The 22,895-nt window shown below is 33.8% G+C and overlaps 1 protein-coding gene across 1 annotated transcript in view; it reads left to right on the top strand.

Moving 5' to 3' along the window:
• PDE3B (phosphodiesterase 3B) overlaps window positions 1-22,895 on the top strand; it is a 136,275-nt gene that overhangs the window by 96,352 nt on the left and 17,028 nt on the right. The window contains exons 6-11 of the mRNA XM_049780993.1: window positions 3,467-3,674; window positions 4,502-4,578; window positions 11,532-11,683; window positions 13,598-13,735; window positions 14,917-15,028; window positions 17,595-17,708. Of these exons, the coding sequence (XP_049636950.1) occupies window positions 3,467-3,674; window positions 4,502-4,578; window positions 11,532-11,683; window positions 13,598-13,735; window positions 14,917-15,028; window positions 17,595-17,708 (801 nt within the window). The remainder of the gene's footprint in view (window positions 1-3,466; window positions 3,675-4,501; window positions 4,579-11,531; window positions 11,684-13,597; window positions 13,736-14,916; window positions 15,029-17,594; window positions 17,709-22,895) is intronic.

The raw sequence follows: 22,895 nt of genomic DNA on the forward strand, positions 1-22,895 counted from the left end.
AAGAGAATTATACAACCAAAACTGGGATGGAGGGACTCCAGACTAGAGTATATCAGGAATAATTTTCCTTTAGGCATTTCTCAGCCACAAGGCCTAGTGGATTCAGTACTGTTAGGCCCCTTAGTGATGGGGGTCTCTAGGACCACACCAAATGAAATCAAGAGAATAAACCAAGATTAGCTGCAAATAAGTTACGTGTGTGCCTTTGCCCTTGTATTATCACTCTGACCCCAGGAGTGCTATTTTTTTTTTAGTATGCTGCACTTCAACCTCCCTTATTCTTAATATATTTTAAGGTTACATAGTTTTTTTTAAATATCTTTATTTAAACACCTTGATTACAAAAATGATTATAGTTGGTTTATTATATTGTGATAGTTGGATAAAAATAGAAAAAAGAATGAATTCAGAGAACCAAAATAAACAATGAATTATAGAATCCCATGTCCTGTCTATAAGCACACTGTAAGGTAACTCAAAATGGCATCAAGACTAAAATGAGCATTGAGCAATGTATTCTTAGATGACACACAAAATAAAATGAAATAAATTGATAACTGGAATTCATTAAAACTAAATACCAGGAGACAGAGCAAGAATACAGTGGGTAGGGTGTGTGTTTTGTACACATCTGACCCAGGTATAATCCCTGGCATCCCATATGGCACCCTGAACACTTCCAGAAGTAATTCCTGTGTGTATAGCCAGGAATAACCAACCCATGAGTCTGTTTCAATTTATAAAGTTTAATTAAAAGGACAAAATTAACTGGATATGCTAACCAATACATAGATACATTACAAATAAAAGTTTTAAAAACAGGTTGGAGCCATAGTACAGCATAGGGTGCTTGCCCTCCAGGAGTGACTTCTGAGCCAGGAACAAGTCTTTAGCACTGCCTGGTGGTGTGGACAATTCCCTTCTCCCAAGGAAAAGCATAAAACTAAAAACTTTACTTTTTTCTTCAATAAGAAGGGAAATAAGAGAACAGGATTTCTGGCTTTAAATATGTTTTGAGTGAAGACCATTCTTGTTTTAACTTTCATGTATGTGCATGAGTTATATTTCACAGTTTAAAGAGTTATATAAATCTGTATTGTATAAAATTTGTGCTGCTAGTATTTTTAAAAGATTATATAAAAACATTTTTAAACTTTATTTAAATACTGTAAATTTAGAATGGTTTGATGTTCATTCAAACATCGAATGTTTCCAGCGTTCAACGTTCCAACAGTAATCCCACCACCTTTGTGACCTTCCCTCCACCATTGTCTTCATCTTTCTACCCAGCCCGTTTATTTTATAGTTTATTGCAATAAAATGGTAGTGGAATTACCAAGAAATATTCAGGAAATGAAAATTTGTGGAAATTGTTGTATCTCATGATGGGGCCATTAAAGTTATTGTTTGAGAGTTTATTAAGCTGTTAGTTGCTAGTTGAGCCTTTTGTGTTGTTTCTGTTTACTGAGCTGAGTTGGCTTCTATGCTACTCTCCCATCTAACTTGGTGTGCTGTCAGCATTGTAGAATTTAATGGTGTTGCTGCAAGAATTCCAAGATCTGTAGAACTGAGCCCTTAAGTTTCAGTGTATTGGGTTGGCTTGCAGCTCTTCCATGATTAATGGTGAGGCTGTGAAGTTGGGCCACTGCTTACATGGCAGATGCCTTGGGGTGCAGGTGTGCTTGATGGAGCTGTGGGACTTGGCCTACCTCCCTTCCGAGGTGTCTCAAAGGTTTTAGCTGGAAGAACTATGTACCTCTGAGTTTTAGTGATTTGGCTTGCAGCTCTTCTGAGATTATGAACTTGTGAATCCAGGACATAGTTTATAGACTTAAGATATGGGTAATTACTATTATTTTTTTAGCCCTCCCCTCAAAGTTTTTCCATGTTCTATATAATTCCTATTTTAAGATTTATTTACTTAGATTTTTTGGCCATACCTCACTGTGCTCAGGGAATACTCCTAGTTCTGTGCTCAGGGATCACTCCTGGCAGGACTCATGGGACCATATTGAAGTGCCAGAGATCAAATATGGGCTAGCGGTGTGCAAGGCTGGCACCATATCCGCTATTCTGTCTCTCTAATCCTATTTTAAGATTATTTAATCTTTATTTTTCTTAGTCTGTTAAGAATGTGGGCACTTAATAGAAGATTGCTGAAAAGTGGTATTTCAACTCCAGTTAGTATAACTATCTTAGAACTGCAATTTTGACCAGCAGAACTCTTCTTTCTGACCCTTGTTTTCCTCTTCTGAAATATTAAACTTGTTTGCAAGATTATTTACAAAATCCATTCATCTAATATATGGGAGCCTCTGATATAACAACAGTAGTAGGGCTGGAAAGATAAATGCTATTAAATAAATGAAGTTTCTTGGTATTCTTCTTCCTTTTGATTTTTTCTTCAAATGTAAAATCAACATACTATGATGGGATTATTGTTAGGATTAAATATAGTAAAACATGATATTAGATTTCTCCAAATAAACAGATTTTATAGAAAGTGGAACTGTGTGTATGCATATATACAAGGATGCATATGGCTGGAAGCAGAAATTGGAAAGAGATTTATTTGATACCTAGAAATTGATTTATAAAATATTGAGGAATAGCTGGCTGATCAGAAAATTGTAGACAAAGCTTTGAGGCTTGAGTTCTAGTAGGAGTTGTTTGTAGTTTAGTGTTCTAAAGTACCCTGAAAGATAAAATTTCTTCCATTGCATAATCTCAGTCTTTTTCCTTAGCCTTTAACTAATTGGATAAAACCAACCCACATTATGGAGGATAATCTGCTTTACTCGATTTACATAGATTTAAAAGCTAATTACTTCTAAAATAACTTTATAGTAAATAGTTTAGTTGAAACATAAAATTAACCATTACTCAACTCTACTAAATACTTAGTTTTGCCTGAGGATACGATTATTATTTAGTTGTAAATCTTCAAAGTTATTCATGACTGGGTTTCAAGCATAAAATGTTTCAATATTAATCTCTTTACCAGTGGCCCCCTCCTCACAATATTATTAAGTCCTTAATAACTGCTTTTTTTTCTGATTCCAACTTTAATGGGATCTTTATTTCCAAATAAAGTTAAAGTAAAGATGTGCATGTAATACTTTAATTCAAGGCACAAGAAAAGATTTCTGGAATAAATCAAAAGAAAAGTTATTTCCAGAAAAGCTTGAATTGCAGACATTTTGCCCATGCCTAAAGATTTACCTATACCTGTATGTGCTATCCTTTACAGAATATATATTCCACATTCACTGATGACATATCAATGTATATCATCTATAGTCTGCTTAATCTCCTAAAATGTATTGAGGGTATCTTCAACTAAAAATCTATTTTATCATTAAACTATACATTCCTTGCTTATTTTGCAAATAAAAACAATTTTTATCTATATAAACATAGATAATAAATATCTATTTATTTATCATGTCTTCTCTTTTCACTTAAGGTGCCTTATCCAGCCTGAGTCCTGTGAATTCTCCCAGCCATGGACCATTGTCTCCTGGTTCTCTAACTAATCGATCACCTATAGAATTTCCTGATATTGCTGATTTTCTAACTAAGCCAAATGCTACTTTACACAGAACTCTGAGCAATTCACCCAATTCACCAGATTTTTATCAGCAATTTAGAAGTTCTGATAATTTATGTAACAGGTAGATTACTTAATTTTGATTATTTGTTTTAGAATAGAGGTTATTTTAATAAATTATTACTACTTTTCTCATTTGTATTGCAAATAGATGATGGATTAAGACCATATCTTCTTTGGGTAGAAGAAGGTACTCAGAGACTAAAGCATATTGGGATTCCCACCTTTGACCCAGGGTACCACACTGTACCCCCCAAAACTCCAAGTGTAACCACTGCCACAAAATATTTTTCATTTATTTGGTGTAGTAGCCTTTATTCTAAAATCAGTCCTTTCTTGTTTTACTCATTTTCCAATTACATGATCTCTATTTGAAATAAAATGATATTCTATCCATTATAATGTATGATAGTTTTTTTTTATTATAGTCTGTTTTGGGCACCATAAACCAGCGTTTTCATTTCTGCTTCAGTGATATTGTTTACCTAAGACTTCATTACTGACTTTAAAATATACGAACACAGATATATTCTAAAACTAGTAAATTAGTACAGAGATTAGAACATAAGGATGTCTTACAGTTGGTAATTTGATTAAAAATTAAGAAGATTTTCTGGGGTTGGAAACTAGGTAGGATGCTTGCCTTGCATGCTGCCAACTCAGGTTCAATCTTTGATTCTCAATATGGTCCTCCAAGCCCTTCCAGGAGTGATCTAGTGAAGAGCCAGGAATAAACCCTGAGGGCTGCTGTATGTGACTGAACAACCCCCTCCTTCAAAAATGCCCCACAAATTAAGCGAATTTTCCGACTGTAAATTTTCTAAATGTAAAATTATTTTGTCTCATTTATGACATATATATGTATATACTTATCTGTTTTATTTTTTAAAGTTGTGGACTTCAAATACTGAAATATGTTTCAATGTCTGAATCAGAATCTGGTACTGATTGCCACAGTGGAAAATCAGGTGAGATTAAAAAAAAATGTATGTGTCTGAATTATATGAGATTTCTTCCATTGTTTAAAAAAATAAGTGAGGGGATGGAATGATAATACAGTGACTAGGGTGTTTGCCTTGCATGTTACTGACCAGGGTTCAATTCCCAACACCAAAAATGGTCCCCTGAGTCCACCAGGAGTAATTCCTGAGTTCAGAGCAAGGAGTAACTCCTGGGCATCATTTGTGTGGGCCAGTCTGCTCCCCCCAATTTATATGGCTAACCCATCTTTAAATTGAAGAATGTTATAAATATATATACATGTATTCTGATATATATTAATATATATACCACTTTACAAGATTTTTAGTGACAGTTTTAAATATTAGATGGTGAAATTGTTTTGAAGAGTAAAATTGTTTTCTACAAATGACCATAATTTACATATATTATGACTATAGTTCATAAAACAGTGAAATTAATTTTATCATCATTAAAATTTATACTGAACTATGTAAGACCAAAGGGTTTGTGCTCATTTATTTTAATGGTACAAAGTAGAGCTGTTTTAATATTGAGTTTAGTATAATAAAATAAATAAAATTTAGTATACTTATACTTCATATATTGTTTAAAATTGTTTATTGTTTGTGTATGCATGGGGGCAAGCTAGGGTGGTGGATGGGAAATTGGGGACACTAGTGGAGGGTTTGGTGTACGAACATTTAATACATTTAATATATCTAGAAATCTATTGAACTGTATTATGAAGAACTAATTAAATCCTGATTCTATAATAAAAATATTTAAAAAAAAGATTTAGTCAAGTTTATCACTGCAAAAAATATATCACCAAGAAGAAATGTTATAGATGATAAAGTTATGGTTGTATAATTGCTTTAAAAAATTTTACTCAAGGGCCAAGGAGATAGCCAAAATCTAGAGCTTTTGCTTTGCATACAATGTTTAAGATCTGAGTTTATTCCCTAAAACTCAAGTATCAAGTAATAATTGACTAGATAAGTTGAAAAAGAGCAGAATTTCTGAAAATAGCAGCAGAGCCAGATAAATCAATAGCAATAAAAATTCTGTGTTTAGCAGAGACTAGTATTCGGCTTTTATGAATATATTATGACTGGTATTAAATAATGGGATATATAGTTTCATAAAATTATTCAGAGTTGGGGCCAGAGGAGAGATAGCACAGCTGTAGGGTGTTTGCCTTGCATGCAGCAGACCCGGGAGGGAACTGGCATTCCATATGGTCCCCCAGCCTGCTGGGGCAATTTCTGATAGCAGAGCCAGGAGTGACCCCTGAGCACCACTGGGTGTGGCCCCCAAACCAATCAATCAATCAATCAAGTTTAAAAAAATTATTTAGACTCTGAATTATATACATTGCCAGTAGATGATCTGGAATTGCCAGTAGGTGATCTGGAATTGTGATAGAAGTACAAACCAGTGAAACTGGTGATTGGTACTATTAAAAATAAATTGAAAGTGTATTTGTTGTTTACAGAAAAGCAGTGAGCAGCCCTTTAGGATGCTGTATAAGGTTTGTCCTGATGAAGATAGACTTTATTTCTATAGAATTTAGTTTACTCTTACCTTTTTCTATCAGGAGCAAAATAATCTTAACACATTTTATGGATTAAAGACTATATCAATCCTTTCACATACATAAAATTAATGTTAATAAAGTGCACAATTCTATAGTTTATTTTTTGAGTTTATATTGTCCAAGACTGTTTAAAAATAAAGCTACCCTTTATAAAGACTTCCCAAAAACACAAGAAGAAAACGTCCCAATTTATTCTATCAGATAGCCTTATCCTTATGCCTTAGTCAAAAGAAAACTGCAGGAAGAAAACTTATCCCTTATGTATATAGATATAAAACCCTTAACAAAACAATAGCAAACTGAATGTGGGTAAGATGAAAACAGTTGACACCAGGACTAAGCCATATTTATCCCAGAAATTAGTAATTTAAGATTTAAATGCAAATTGATAAAAAAAAAACCCACAGGATCATCTAAATAGGTGTAGAAAAAGCCCTGAAAAATTTCAACACTCATTTATGTTCATCAATCTTAATAAAAAAACTTCTTTGAAAAACACACAGCAAACAACATCCTAATGGAGAAAAACTGATTTTTTTCTCCAAGATCAAGAATAAATAAAGATTTTTTTTTGTTTGTTTTCAGCATATCTATTCAACATAATGCTGAAAGTTCTTCCCAGGAAAATTAGAAAGCAAAGGAAATAAAGATCAAAATTGTTCCTATTCAAAGATTAAATGATCATTTTGTATGGACAGTCTCAATTAATACACACGACTATTAAAACAAACAAGCTTTAGAGTTACAAGGTACAAGAGTGATATGTAAAACCAATTGGTACTTCTACATTAATAAAATTTTGTTTTAAGATGAAATTAAGAAAATATTTTAATTCATAGTATTATCACAGCATAGTTAGAAAAATGAACAAATGTGGGAGACTTATATATGAAAAAACATTGTTAAGAAGAGAAAATCAGGGGCTGGAAAAATAGCACAATGGATAGGATGTTTGCCTAATACACAGCCAACCCAGATTCAATCTTGGCATTCCATATAGTCCTCTCAGCACCTCCAGGATTAATTTCTGAGTGCAGAGCCAGGAGTAACCTCTGAGTGCCTCTGGTTTTGGCCCAAATATCAAACCAAACCAAAACAAAATAAAAGAAGAGAAAATCAAAATAGTTATTTCATAATGGATTGAAAAAAATTCCTATTGTATAAAGTAATTCTCCAAATTAACATATAAATTCAGTGCAATCTTTATCAAGTTTCTCAGGCTTTTTCTGTTTAGAAAATAACAAGTTGATCTTCATACACAGAAATAAAAATGACTTAAACTCACCAAAAATTCTGGATAAATCATTTGAGAATGGACCCAGACTGACTTAAAAAAAACTTACTATAAAATCACTGTAATTAAGAATTATATTACGGGGAGAGTGATAGTATAGCGGGAGGGCACACAGATCATCAGCAATGTCCCAAAAACCAAAAAATAAAAATTAGTAAAAGGGTGAAATTATAGATCAGTGAAGCAGAACTGCAAATCTTAAAGTCAATTCTTGCATTAATCTTCACTGATTCTTTTTTGTCTTTGGGCCTCACCTGGTGGTGCTTGGGGCTTATTCCTGTCTGTGTGCTTAGGTATCATTCCTGGTGAGACTTCTGGAAACAAGTGGAATGCTAGGGTATAAGTGAACAACACACAAGACAAGCACACTACTTGCTATATTATTGCTTCAGTCCCTTCACCGTTTTTTTTTTTTAAACATAAAAACAAAGGTGAATTGAAAGAAAACTAATAGATCAGAGATACAGAGATGTACAGCTCCATCCACTGAGATCTCATCCACTCCATATCTCAGTGGATGGAGCCCCTGTACATCCTTCTATATATACACACAATAGATTTCTCAACAAATGAGTCTCGACAATTGAGTATCTCCTTTCCAAATAACTTCCAACCCTTATCTCACCATGCACACAAATTTAAGTCAAAATAAAACATAAAATCCAAGTATAAGTGTTAAAACTATGAAGTTGCAGAAGACAGTTTTTGTGATCTTGAGTGAGAAGGCATTCTTTTTTTTTTTTTTTTTGGTTTTTGGGCCACACCTGGTGACGCTCAGGGGTTACTCCTGGCTATGCGCTCAGAAGTCGCTCCTGGCTTGGGGGACCATATGGGACACTGGGGGATCGAACCGCGGTCCGTCCTAGGCTAGCGCAGGCAAGGCAGGCACCTTACCTCTAGCGCCACCGCCCAGCCCCGAGAAGGCATTCTTAACTACAATACAAGAAAAACATTTCAGGGACAAAGAGGAAGCTTCTCCTGGCACCAAATTGTTTTCTAACACTGCCATATGTGTCCCCCTTAAACCTCTCCAAAAAGCCAACAATCCATGAGAGAATAAAAGTAACAAATTTGGGACAGAGATATAGTACAGAAAATAAGAAGCTGCATATAGTTTTCTGAGCCCATTCTGAAAGTAATTTCTGAGCCAGCACAGAGCTAGGAGTAAGCCCTGATCACAACTGAGTATGGCCCAAAACAAAAATAACTAGTTTTTTCCATATTTAAAATATTTTTACAGTATTTCAAAAGATACCAAAAAGAAAAGGCAGGCCACATATTGGGAGGAAATATTGGTAATTATCTGAGGCTCTGTGTTCTATCACCAGCACAGAAAAGAAAAAGGTCTATAAACAAGTTTTACATATTTGGTGAAATTATGAATAAATGGTTCAGGGGTATTATGCATAGTAGATAATTATTAGTTATTAGGAAAATACACATTAATCATTGTAAGAAATTATGATATTCTAACTTGAATTGCAATAATGAAAATATACCAAATATTGACAAGTAGGCAGAGAAATCTGAGCCCTTGTGTATTAGTGAGAATGTAAAATGTATAGTTTTTTTTTCTTTTTTCTTTTGTTTAGTTTTTGGGTCATACCTGGAGGCACTCAGGGGTTACTCTTGGGTCTGTGCTCAGAAATCATTCCTGGCAGACTTGGGGAACCATATGGAATGCTGGGAATTGTACCGGGTCTGTCCTGGGTAAGCCATGTGCGAGGCAAATGTCCGACTGCTGTGCTACTGCTCTACCCCTGGTATAACTATATTTGAAAAAAAAATTACTATCAATCTCTACCATCACTAAGAATCTTCTCAATAGAAAACATACGGACATTTAATGACAGCTTGTGAATATCAGTGAGATCGCTATTCATGATAGTACATAACTGAAAATGACCAAATGCTCATCAACATGATACAATGTGTATCCATACAGTGGAATTGTTTCAAAATTATAGGAATAAACTTCTAACATGTACTACTGCTTCAATGAAGTTCAAAACATTGTAGGTGAAAGAATACAGATTCAAAAGTTTAAACTATACAATTACATGAAATCTTAGAAAAGGAAAATTTAGTGAGAATTGGAACAATATTTAGTTAAAAACAATAGGGACTGGGGCAGGAGCGGTATAGTGGTAGGCCATTTGAATTGCATGTAGCCATTCCAGGACAGACCCAGGTTTTATCCCCGACATCCCATATGTTCCCTGAGCCTGCCAGGAGTGATTTCTGAGCACAGAGCCAGAAGTAACCTCTGAGTGCTGTTGGGTGTGGCTCAAAATCAAAAACAAACAAAAAAAAAGAGACTGACTGTAAATACTATAAAGGGAATTTTGAAGGTGATTAGATATTTTAAAACTATTGTCCTAATAGTTACAACTAAAATTAAAATTTAAAACCACAGAATCCCATGATGATATGGACAGTGATGATATGTTGATTATAGGCAGATAAATGATTATATAAACTTTTTAAAACAATCACAACTTATTCTCAGTATTTCTCAGATTGATATCAATTGGAAGTTTCACTTAAGGGTATTCATGTAATATCTCACATACTGGCAAGTGTAACCAGTTACCTAAAGGACTGATTAAGAATATTCAAGATGGATTACTGTTGGTCTATAGATATTGATCAGAACATCTAGATATAAGGTCTTTCATCAGCCAACTGTTATCAAAAAGGAATTCCAGTTAATGATTCAACCCAAAACAAAGCATTTCTGGGGCTAAAGCAATATAGTACAGATGGTATGTCACTTGCATGTAGCCAGCCTGGATTCAATCCTCTATACCCAATGTAGTGCTCTAACCACATCCAAAAGTGATCCCTGAGCACCAACAGATGCGGCCCAATAATAAAATAAAAACAGAACTACATATTGCTTATGTTGTATATATATATTTTCTCTCTCTCTCTCCCCTTCCCTAATCCCACCTATGTCTCTGCCATACACATTAATCTGTGGTTTATCCAAATTCCAGATCAAGGAAAAAATGCTCCATTAAGGAGAGATAAGAATACATTTCAAATGTGTGTTTGTGTGTGTGTTTGTGTATCTGTGTGTGTGTAATGAAACAATGTTGTGGACAGTTTTTGAGGAACAGAATATCATATTTCTAAAACTCACCAACTTTTACATATGATTGTAGTTTATTTTCTTTGCTGTGTAGTGTTCTACTGTTAGCATGTGCCAATGTATTTATCTTACTGTTGATTTTTTTGGCTATATATAGAGGCTATTTAAATAAAAATGAATAGGAATCTTTTACATATGAAAAATGGATCTCCAGCTATTAATAATGTTGCCTTCCATTTTCCAAGTGACCTATGAAAGATAAAACACCTGTAGAAAAGAATTTGCAATTCATAATATTAAAAATAACTGATGTGATAGTGGAAGTGATAGCACATTGGGAAAGACATTTGCCTTGCATGCAGTTGTTCCAGGTTCGATGCCCAGCACCCCAAGCCTGCTAGGAGTGATTTCCAAGCACAAAACCAGTAGATGTGTCCCCCCAAAACAAACAAAAAATTGGTAATTTAGAAAGAAAAAAATGGATACTTTATTCTTAAGTTATGAATAGAGTTCTCAAATCCCAAATTCAATTTCAAATGCTGAAATTTATTTACATCAAATTCCTTTTCTGTTTTGTTTTGTTTTTTTGGGCAACACCCTGTGGCACTTAGGGATTACTTCTGGCTTTACAATCAGGAATCACTCCTGGTAGGTTCAGAGAACCATATGGGATTCTGGGGATCAAACCTGAGTCACCGCACATGAAAGGTACTATAGACTCAAACATAAAATCATTTAAAAAGAAGAACTGCTACATCAAGCAACTCTCTGTGTTGCCTGAACATGAAGTATTGGACCAAATGGAATAGTAAAATACAACTTAATGGCTTCAATAATATAAATCAAACATCTATATGGGCTCATTTTCCTGACTAGTTTTTAATGAACATAATTTTATTTTCTTATAAAACTATCTTTGAAGGTCAAATTTTACTCTTACTTATCACTTTATATCTTTTTTTTTTTTGGAAAGGTGATGAAGATGCCATCATTTTCTCAAAAGAATCACTTAACCTTATGGAAGGTCAGCAAGAAGAGGAAATAGAGAAGGGAGACTGCAGCAAATTATTTTTAGAAGGCGATAATGACCTAAAAGAAGACACACAGAATGAACAGCAACCAAATGTAAAGATAAGCTTTCAATACGATTTTGCTAGGATGAAATACAGTTATTACTAGTTTCAATACTTTTAAGAATAAAAACACCTTGGTTTGAAAAATAATTGCTTCCAAGAAATCTGGATGTTGTCAATAGAATTCTGAATCAGTGGGAGGGATTTTGGGATAATGGTGAGGGCTGATACTGGTGATAAATGTGGTATTAGAACTTCAATTTTAAGTTAGTATCAATAGTTATATAAACCATAATATCTTAAGATTTGAAGGTAATTAAATTTAAATAGAAATTTTAATTACTTTATCTGCTAATAAAGGAAAATATATTAATATGAAAATTATGAAAAGTTGTCACTTATATTTGTCTGATAATTTGAAAAATGTTTTGGAAAAAATAACAGTAATTATAAATTCAGCATTCTTTTCTTTTTTTTTTTTTCTTTTTTTGAGCCACACCTGCCAATACTTAATGCTTAGGGGTAACTTCTTTTTTTTTTTTTTTTTTTTTGGTTTTTCGGGCCACATCCGTTTGTTGCTCAGGGGTTACTCCTGGCTAAGCGCTCAGAATTTGCCCCTGGCTTGGGGGGGGGGGACCATATAGGACACCAGGGGATCGAACTGCGGTCCTTCCTTGGCTAGCGCTTGCAAGGCAGACACCTTACTTCTAGCACCACCTCACAGGCCCCTCAGGGGTAACTTTTTTTTTGTTTTGGTTTTTGGGCCACACCCAGCGTTGCTCAGGGGTTACTCCTGGCTGTCTGCTCAGAAATAGCTCCTGGCATGCACGGGGGACCATATGGGACACTGGGATTCGACCCAACCACCTTTGGTCCTGAATTGGCTGCTTGCAAGGCAAACACCGCTGTGCTATCTCTCTGGGTGTAACTTCTAATTCTGCACGAAGGCATTACTCCTGGCAGTGCTCAGGGAACTAGATGGGATGCCGACGATCCAACCTGAATCAGTCCTGTGCAAGGCAAGCACCCTACCTGAAGCACTAGTCTCCCCAGTCCCTAAATCAACATATTTTAATGAAAATATTTTAATTATATAGAATTTATTAATCTTTGCTGATATTTTATTCATGTTATTTGCATGGGAGAAATGTTTAGGACTGTTAAAAACAAAAAAGGGGCCAGAAAGATAGTACAGTAGGTAGGTTGTTTGCTATGGAAAGGCCAATATGGGTTTGATTTCCATCACCCTATAAGACTTCCCAAGCACCACCAGGAGCTGTATCTTGAATACAGAGCCAGAAGCCCTGGACACCTGTTGTGATAAAAAATACCCTCATGAACATATAAATAAATAAATCAGAGTTAAAAGCTAAAGAGAGAGTAGAAGAGTTAGGACCCTTTGTACATGACAGATCCACTTAGATCCGCAGTACCACATACCCTGAGCATCACTAGTACTGATCCCTTAGACAAATGCTGAGAATAAACCTTGAGCTCTTCCAGGAGTGGCTCCCAAAAGCAAAGTGAATAATTATTTTTCATTTGATTGTAAAAAAAAAGACATATCTTTGTACAGAGTATTTCTGTTTGCAAAGTTTAGAATTTACCTTTAGGGGAAAATTAGCCATTTCTTGAGTTATCTTAGTAATAAATGTCAATATACAGATGTTATATTCTTCGGTATTTATAATTTCTAAAATAACAATGAATTTTAGGTGTTCTTATGTTTTTGAAAAGTATTTTAGAGAAGTAATAAAAATTAGTGTCTTTTGATGTGTAACAAGGCATGTTATAGTTGTTTATAGGTTAGTCTATGAAGAAAAAAGAACAGAGTATTTCCAAATGATGATCATAGAAATAATTTTTAATATTCGATTTTAAATTTTTTCTATATGTATAACTTTCATACTCCTTATAAAGGGAAGGTTAAGTTGCTTGATTTTCTTTATCCTCCCCCCAAAAAAAGATTGAACAGGAAGTATCACTGGACATGATTTTAGTAGAAGATTATGATTCATTAATAGAAAATATGAGCAACTGGAATTTTCAAATTTTTGAACTTGTACAGAAGATGGGAGAGAGGTCAGGAAGGATCCTCAGTCAGGTTTGTTTATATTGCTACTTTATATTGTAAATAAAATTTTTCTTGAATTATCATAAAAAGCAAAACCTGAAGGTCTATAGCATTGGTTTAAGCACACTTTGATTATTCATTGGTTTATTTTTCACAGTTGAAATTTCCAGTAAATTAAAAACATGCATTTTTTTAAAATATGTTTTAAAAATAATTTTTAAATTATTTTTGATCATATTAACTGTATTTAAAGTTAGGCCAAGTAAATGACTTTTACTTTTTCAGCAGTAAGACAAAGAATAAAAAAGATGGTCATGTTTTCATGATTTAAATGTGTTTCATTTAGTTTTCCCTAATTTCTTTATGCTTCACACAAATTCAGATTGTTTACTTCATGCCGGAACCATGGAAAAATATTTTTATTTACCACCCAGACCTTAAGTTCCTCCTAAGTGAGTCCATACAACATAATAAAATAAAATCTCCCAAAATATTAGTCCTATTAACTCCAATATGGCTCATGAGATGAATGTAGTGAAAAATTATGTGGGTATCATAATTTCATTCCATTGAAGTCTGTAAAACAAAAATGTGATAGATAGATTTTTCTTCAGTAGTATTAGGGATTAAATCCAGTACCTCATGCATGCAAATTATATGCTTTATCACTGAGGCACATCCTCACCCTTTAATGATATTGTTATGACTTGTTTTTAATATGTTGAAGTAGAGTAGAACTCATGTGTCCTTTCATACATTAATAAAAATGAAGGATCAGAGATATAGCTCATATATACAGTATCTGCATATATGAGGACATCTTAGATTCAAACCTTAGTACCAAAAACATATGCACGCATACACAAAAGTTAAACAAGTGAACAATTTTACACTAGGTACATGATATCGTGAACTTTGTTTTTCAAGGTTGGAGGGTAGTATTTTTCCTTGTTTTTGAAATATCATTACAGAAACTTTAAAGATATAAACATGGTTAATATTCCTAAATACAGACTACAAAGATATATTATAAATGCTTATATTAAAATTTCATATATAATTATATAACTAAACCTCATTCATGAACTTTGTAACTGTATCTCACAGTAATTCAATTAAAGAATTTATTCATCATTATTTTTTTAAATGCAAAAATAATTTCAACAAAAAACTCTGATTTTTAAGGTGAACTTTATTTTAACTGATTTTAGGTTATGTATACCTTATTTCAAGACACGGGTCTATTGGAATTGTTCAATATCCCTATTCTACAATTTATGAATTATTTTCATGCATTAGAAAATGGCTATCGAGATATTCCTTGTAAGTATTAAAATCTTATTAAATTCAAGTGTTCTGTTATGGTTTTTTTTTCAGGAAGTCCTTAAATATTCTTAATATTCAATATATGAAAACGATGTAAGTAGAAATTTTAAGAGAAAATCTGTATTCTATCTAGATAGAGCTAATTACTTATTGTTAGTATTCTGGTGTATATTCTTTATTATCCTTCATATGTTAAAAATTATGGGCTAGAAAGATCATACAGTGGTTAAAGTGCTTGCACTGCATACAGCTAGACCTAGTTTGATTCCCAGCACTGCTTATGAGCAATATCAAAAGCAATCCCTGAGCACAAAGTCAAGAGTTATCCCTGAACAGAGCCCAGAGTGAATCCTGAGCACAATAGGGTATGACCCCCAAACAACTAAAGAATTATGCAGCTTATACCTTATTCACCTGAAAAATCTATATTTTAAAATTCTAATATTTTCATTTTCCACAGGCTTTTACATTTTTAATATTTGAATTATATATTTTCAATGTTAAAATATAACCATAGAACTTAAAAATATTTATCCTCTCCCCCCTTGAGATGCTATTGTTGTTGCAAGGTTGAAATGTGTTTCATTTAGTTTCCCAAGTGACCAAGGGTTTTGATACACTTAGTTGTAGTACACACTTAACTATGTGTTCATCGAAGGAGGCACTTTTCACATATTGGTCTCATACACATATGTACTGAGGGTTGCACACATGTTCAGTGTTCTTCCACTTTTTTTTAGTTATAGTACCTATAACTTACACTTTAGTAGTGGTGCTACTAAAATGGCATCTTGAATTGGTCATAGCAGGTAGGGCATTTGCCTTGCCCAACTTGGCATCCCATATGGTTCCCAGAGACTGCCAGGTAATTTCTGAGATCAGAGCCAGGAGTCACCCCTGAGTACTGCTGAATGTGGCCCATAAAATACAACAGTAACAATGACATCTCATGGTGATGTCTAATAATTAAAAATGAGTGATCTATAACTTCCATTTGTAAAGTATATATTACAAACAAGTAGCTGTGTTGCATAAATGGAATGTTGTACTTTATTCTTAATATAGAACAAAGGGGATTGAAAAAAGAATTCAGTTATCCCTTTAAGTCCATTTACTTGTATTTATTGGTTAATAAAATAATGGATATAGGGGCTGGAGTCAACCCTTATGGTCCAGAGCTTACTAGGAGTAATTCCTGAGTGCATAACCAGGAGTTATTCCTTAAAACTCTCAGACAGGACCCAAAACAAGAAGAAATGAGAGAAAAAAATTGGATCTAACTTTTCTAAACTTGTTTCCAAATTTTTAAGTAGTAATAATAATGATAACTATAGGTCATGGTAATACAAACTAACTCATGTAAATGATCAATAAATGATGATAGTTAATAATTAATTCCTAGAAGACAGCACCATTGTCATATCTATAGACTGAACACATTGCGCATTTCATCATTATCTAAATTAACTGGTAGATAATGACTAAATATTTGCTGAACTCTCACTGAATATTAGCTTTAACATTGGATTTTTTAAAGTTACTTCATTTAATATTTATGAGAAAAATATATTATCTATTCATTATAGGTAAGAAGTAAAAAGTCAGAAGGCTCTTGAGGCCAGAGTGATAGTTTAGCAAAAAAGTCTTACATGGGGCCCACCAGATCTCTGTCATCCCATATGGTCCCTTGAGCACCATCAGGAATAATTACTGAGAACAGAACCAGGAAAACCCTAGAGCATCAGTGGGTGTGATCCAAAACTCTTCCCTCCAAAACGTCAAAAGAACCTCTTCAACCATCATAAAACTATAATCACAAAAAAATTTTTTTTAACTTTTCACAGTGCTATTTCACAAGCCACTATTTAATGATCACATTTTATATTTATATACCAGTTAATCCTTATAGCACACCTGAAAAAATGGGTTAGTACTCATCTACTATGTATGTATTGGTTAGAAAGTTCAAGTTAGAATTGTTAAATGTTCTATACACCTGTGTGAAAAATTGTTCTTTTAAAGTGAGTGTATACATAGGTCTCTCTCCATCATCTAGTCACTTAAAATTTAATTTCTTTTGTTTTATTGTCACATCAAGAGGTACTCAGAGCTTACTCCTGTCTCTGCACTTAGGGATCACTCCTGGTAGAGTCTGGGGGACCCTATAGGGTTCAAGGACTGAACCAGGTTGGCTGTGTAGAAGTCAAGCACCCTACCCGCTATACTCTCACTCCGGCACCCATCTAGTCACTGCTTACGTAATGTAAAGCCATGAAAAGCAACCTCAAGTAGTCCAATGCCTTACAATTAACCTCATTTATTCTGTTTTTTTTTTTTTTTCCTTGAATCCTTTTAGTGTTTTCATAGTACAAGTAAAAGTTTTAAAAGAACTTCTAATATGTCAAGAGACTTTTTAAAAGATGAAACATATATGTGGGGGAAATTATCCTAACTATGAATCTTATTTGAGAATATATATAGCAGTAGAAAATTAATGTACTTTTAAATGTCTTACGTTAAAAAAACAGATGATCATTTTTATAAAATATTTTGATGACTTTAGATCACAATCGTATACATGCCACAGATGTTCTTCATGCAGTTTGGTATCTAACAACTCGGCCAATTCCTGGCTTACAGCAGGTGCACAGTGATCATGGAAAAGAAAATGAAACAGGTATTTCCTTCTACCAATGTTTATTTAATTTTTTGATTAGAATACCTCTGTCATTTTATTATTCCTATATTTTTCATGAAATAAAATTTGGTACCTATAGAGTACTGTACTGCAGAAGTTTGTGCATATTGTGATTTGGAAATTAGGAATTATACTATTTTAGGGGCTGGTTAAGATTCAATACTCCCAGGTCCATTGTATTTCCTTCTGTACCCTATTCATTTTCTGATGCAGTCACTTGACTAAATATTGTACTAGTGACTGTCTTTTTCTACTTTAAATTTTAAAATGTAATTCATGTTTTAATTCCGGTTTTTCATTTTAATTCATGTCAATTTAAATATATATGTCTCACTAAGAAGTGAGTAATACTTTATTTAACTTGATGGGGCCAGTGATGTTCAAGGGCTGCTCCAGGGATGGAGCCTAGAAGTCACTATTGGCAGTGCTGCTATTAAACATGGGTATCCACATGCAAAACATGTATCTGGCCTATTAATCCGCTTTGCAACACCTTTTAGAGGTTATTTAATATTATAAAACCTTTGTTAACATGCCAATATTTCTATTTAATTATCATAAATGTATTAATACAAATGAATTGTAACATTCATATTCTCCTCTTGCTTTTAAGAGGGATAAAATGCTCCAGAAGATAACATATCTATGGAGTTTTCTGTTAGTTACAAATGTCTTAAATATTATCATATTGTTTAGATAAAATAGAATTGATCTCAATTCTACATCTCTGGTAATCATGATTTATATGTAACCTCACTAGTAGTCTAATTCTAATGGTTATTCTAAATAGTTGTTTTGTTAAATTTTATGTTTGAAATACTCTATGTACTTGGAATTGTGTTCTTTGGATGAAATTAGCTCATTACTTTGTTTTATAGATCCTATGTTATTCTGTATTTTCTATTTTCATTCTGATTTTAAGACTGAATTAGATGCTTGAAACACTTCATTTTAACCTCTTTGTTCCCTGATATTTTTCTGTTTCATTATTACATTACACTTGACAGTCTTCTCAAATGCTCTCTGAGTCTTAGAGATAGATGTCTTCACGTATCTTCAAATATATGTAAATGAATTTTCAGGATGACTGGCACAGCACACTCAAGAATTGTGAGGAGGTAACAGAAGTTCATCAAGACACTCATCAAAATTGAATAAAAATATTTTTGTCTTATGAAAAATAATTATTACCAACTAATAGGTGTAGAAGTCAGACTCTGCAACTGTTTCACATTGGTAGATGATTCTAAAGTAATCCCATTATTTGATGGATTTAACTGTCACTGGTTTTAATGATCCTTTTCATATTTCTGTAATTTCCAAAACCATTTCTTCATTACTTTTGTTTGTAAAAGGCCTACAGATATTTCCACACTTCACTCAGAATATTTGAGAATGGCATTCTATCATTTTCATATAAAGTTTTTACTAAAATGGTAGCCAATTATTTCTCTCCTGCAAGAAATAAATTTCCTTCTTACATATTTTAATGATATTCTTCGGTGAGTTTTAAAAATTAATTCTGTTTGAGGCTCATTAGACTTACTGAACTTATTGGTTACTATCTTTTACTGATTTCTATAATGTCCTTTAAAAGAGTCTAGTCATTAGCAGCCAACTTCAAAGCTACTTTAAAGAATATTTAGAGCAATACTCTACTTTAGGTATCAAAATATATTTTTTATTGCTATTGAAATAAATTATCGTAAACAATGGCTTAAAGCAATATAAACTTAGCATGCCTGGAGATTAAGTCTGAAATAGGTTCAACTAGACTAAAACCAAGGATTTTTTTCCTTCTTAAGATTCTCTAATGAAGACAACACATATGCTGGCTACCTCCGGCTTCTACAAATCACCATGATCTATGGTCCCTTCCTCAATACTATCTTTCTGATTCTCATCTTTTCTTTCTTCCAAGCAATTAATTAGCAAAGAATGGCCCAAAGACAACTTTGATGGCTCTACCTACTAGCAATTTCTCCATTTTTGCTATCTTCTGTAGAGTGGACAGAATTTTCCAGGATTTGATGTTGCTTTTCAGCTCTCTCCATATCTTTTTCATTCACATTTTACTATAGATGTTAATAACCAAGCTCTGTCATTAATGATTTTATCTGGAAGTCTCTAATAAAGTTTATTATTTACAAGTTCTTTGTGTTCCACAACTTGTCTTACACATTTTAGCTAAATATTTAGCTCCTATTTCACAACTATCCCCTTTCATTTAGCTGCTAGTGTTTCTTATTTCTTTCTGACAATGTAATGTTCTTATTAAAAAATGTTTACCTCACTGGTCCTGATGATCTAAAACATTCCCTCAGACAATAACATTTTTCTTCACTTCACCCTGAGTTCATATAGTGGTGCTAAGAATTCTCATACACAGTATTAAGGAATCACCTAACTGTAGAAGATTAAACTTTAGGAGAACAAATTTAAATAGCAAATTATGGTGGAAGCAAAGACTACAAGATATATGAAATGTGCTTTCTTACTCTGATTACATTGAGACTCTATTAAAACTGTGTATGATACTGAAAGCACAAGAAACAAAGGTAGCATGAAAGTTATTATACTTCATGGGGAGAAACTAGAGATCTAAAATTAGATGTTTCCACTAAGATCTGGCACAAGACAAGGTTGCGCCATCTCACTTTTATTCAACATAATACTGGAAGTACTTGACATAACAATCAGACAAGAAAAAGATATCAAGGGTATCCAAATAGGAAAGGAAGAAGTCAAGCTCACTATTTGCAGATGACGTGATACTATATTTAGAAAATCCTAAAGGTTCTACCAAAAAGCTTCTAGAAACAATCGATTCATATAGTAAAGTAGCAGTCTACAAAAGTAACACACAAAAATCCATGGCTTTTTTATATACAAATAATCAAAGAGAAGAAAATTGGAACTGATCACTGTGAACAAGAATTGGGTGCTGAAAGGGGATAAAGTGACATGCATAGAACCCCATTCATTAACAGTAGTGCAAATCAGAGTCAAAAAAGGAGAGAAGTAAAAAGCCTGCCCCAGGGGCCAGGGTGAGGAGGAGAAGAGGGTATCAGGGAGGGTGAGAGCAAAACTGGGGGCACTGGTGGCGGGAAATGTGCACTGGTGAAGGTTGTACATTATATGACTAACTCAATCACGAGAAACTTTATCTGTGAAAAATAAAAATATATTATGAACAACCTTATAGCCATGCTGTTTAAATAAAAACAATGGAAAAAAAAGTAACAAAGGCAAAAAAAAATGATATGACATCAACTGGAAAAAAGCTTTTAACTTTGCTTTGCAACAACAAATAAACCATTTTAAAATGGCAAACTACTAAACTTATTTACAAACTTTTCATGAGATAAGGGACTAAGACCCAAAATTCAGAAACTTTTTTTTTGTTTGTTTTTTTCGGGCCACACCCGTTTGATGCTCAGGGGTTACTCCTGGCTAAGCACTCAGAAACTGCCCCTGACTTGGGGGACCATATGGGATGCTGGGGGATCGAACTGCGGTCCATCCTTGGCTAGCACTAGCAAGGCAGTCAACTTACCTCTAGCGTCACCTCGCTGACCCCCAGAAACAATTCTTATATCCCAATAACATCAAGGAAAATTTTCTTTTAGAAGTGAGCAAAGGAAGTCAAAGATAGCTCCAATATTTAGAATATATTCTTTGCAAGCCAGAAATTTGGATTTGATCCCCAGCACCACATGGTCCCCTGAACACTGCTCACTGAATCCCTGGAGTTTGCCCAGGTATGGCCTAAAAAAAAAAAAAAAAAAAAGAGCAAAGGCAGAAGACCTTAATATAGATATGTTTTTCCAATGACCCCCAAAGGGCCAATAGGCATACAAAATATTATTTTAAAATTACTTATACAAAAAGATTCTTGACAATATCACTAATCATGGAAATGCAAAACAATCATAGTGACATATCACTGCTAGTAAGACACACATACAATTGCTACCATCAAGAAGGCAAGATAAATATTAGGTGAGGAAGTACATAGGGAATCCTTGTGTGCTATTGGTAAAAGTATAAGCTGATTCACCCACTATTTATAGTAGTGTGAAAGGTTCTCAAAAAATAAAATTGAACTACTTTTGTGATTCAGTAATTCTGTCTCTGAGACAAATAAATAGTTAGGCCAGAGCAATAGCACAGTGGGTAGGGCTTTTGCCTTGCATGCAGCAAACCCAGTTTAATTCCCAACATCCCATATCTTCTCAGCGTGCCAGGAATGATTCCTGAGCACAGAATCAAGAGTAACTCTTGAGAGCTGCCGAGTCTGACCCCAAACCAAAAATAAATAAATAAAAAGATATTGAAGAGATTATTACCAAATCATTCACAACAATCAAGATATAAAAATTCAAGTGTTCATTGCTGGAATGAATAAAAATTCTTATATGTGGTAGAATATACATATTAGAATATTATTCAGTCATGATAAAGATGGAGAGCTTTTGCTTGTGCTAAAGTAGATAGACCCTATGGGCACTAATAGATAAAACAATATTACTTATATAAAAACACTAGAATATTCATACTGTATTTGAATTTAGAAGAGCCAATTTTTAGCCATTCGTCTGTTGAAGGGCATCTTGGTTGTTTCCAGAGTCTTGCTATGGTAAATAGTGCTGCCATGAATATAGGTGTAAGGAAGGGGTTTTTGTATTGTATTTTTGTGTTCCTCGGGTATATTCCTAGGAGTGGTATAGCTGGATCGCATGGGAGCTCGATTTCCAGTTTTTGGAGGAATCTCCATATCGCTTTCCATAAGGGTTGAACTAGATGGCATTCCCACCAGCAGTGGATAAGAGTTCCTTTCTCTCTACATCCCCACCCAACACTGTTTATTCTCATTCTTTGTGATGTGTGCTATTGTCTGTGGTGTGAGGTGGTATCTCATCTTTGTTTTGATTTGCATCTCCCTGATGATTAGTGATGTGGAGCATTTTTTCATGTGTCTTTTGGCCATTTGTATTTCTTCTTTGTCAAATTGTTCATTTCTTCTCCCCATTTTTTGATGGGATTAGATTTTTTTTTTCTTGTAAAGTTCTGTCAGTGCCTTGTATATTTTGGAGATTAGCCCCTTATCTGATGGGTATTGGGTGAATAGTTTCTCCCACTCTGTGGGTGCCTCTTGTATTCTGG

The sequence above is a fragment of the Suncus etruscus genome, chromosome 9, assembly GCF_024139225.1.
Source record: "Suncus etruscus isolate mSunEtr1 chromosome 9, mSunEtr1.pri.cur, whole genome shotgun sequence".
Lineage (NCBI taxonomy): Eukaryota > Metazoa > Chordata > Mammalia > Eulipotyphla > Soricidae > Suncus > Suncus etruscus.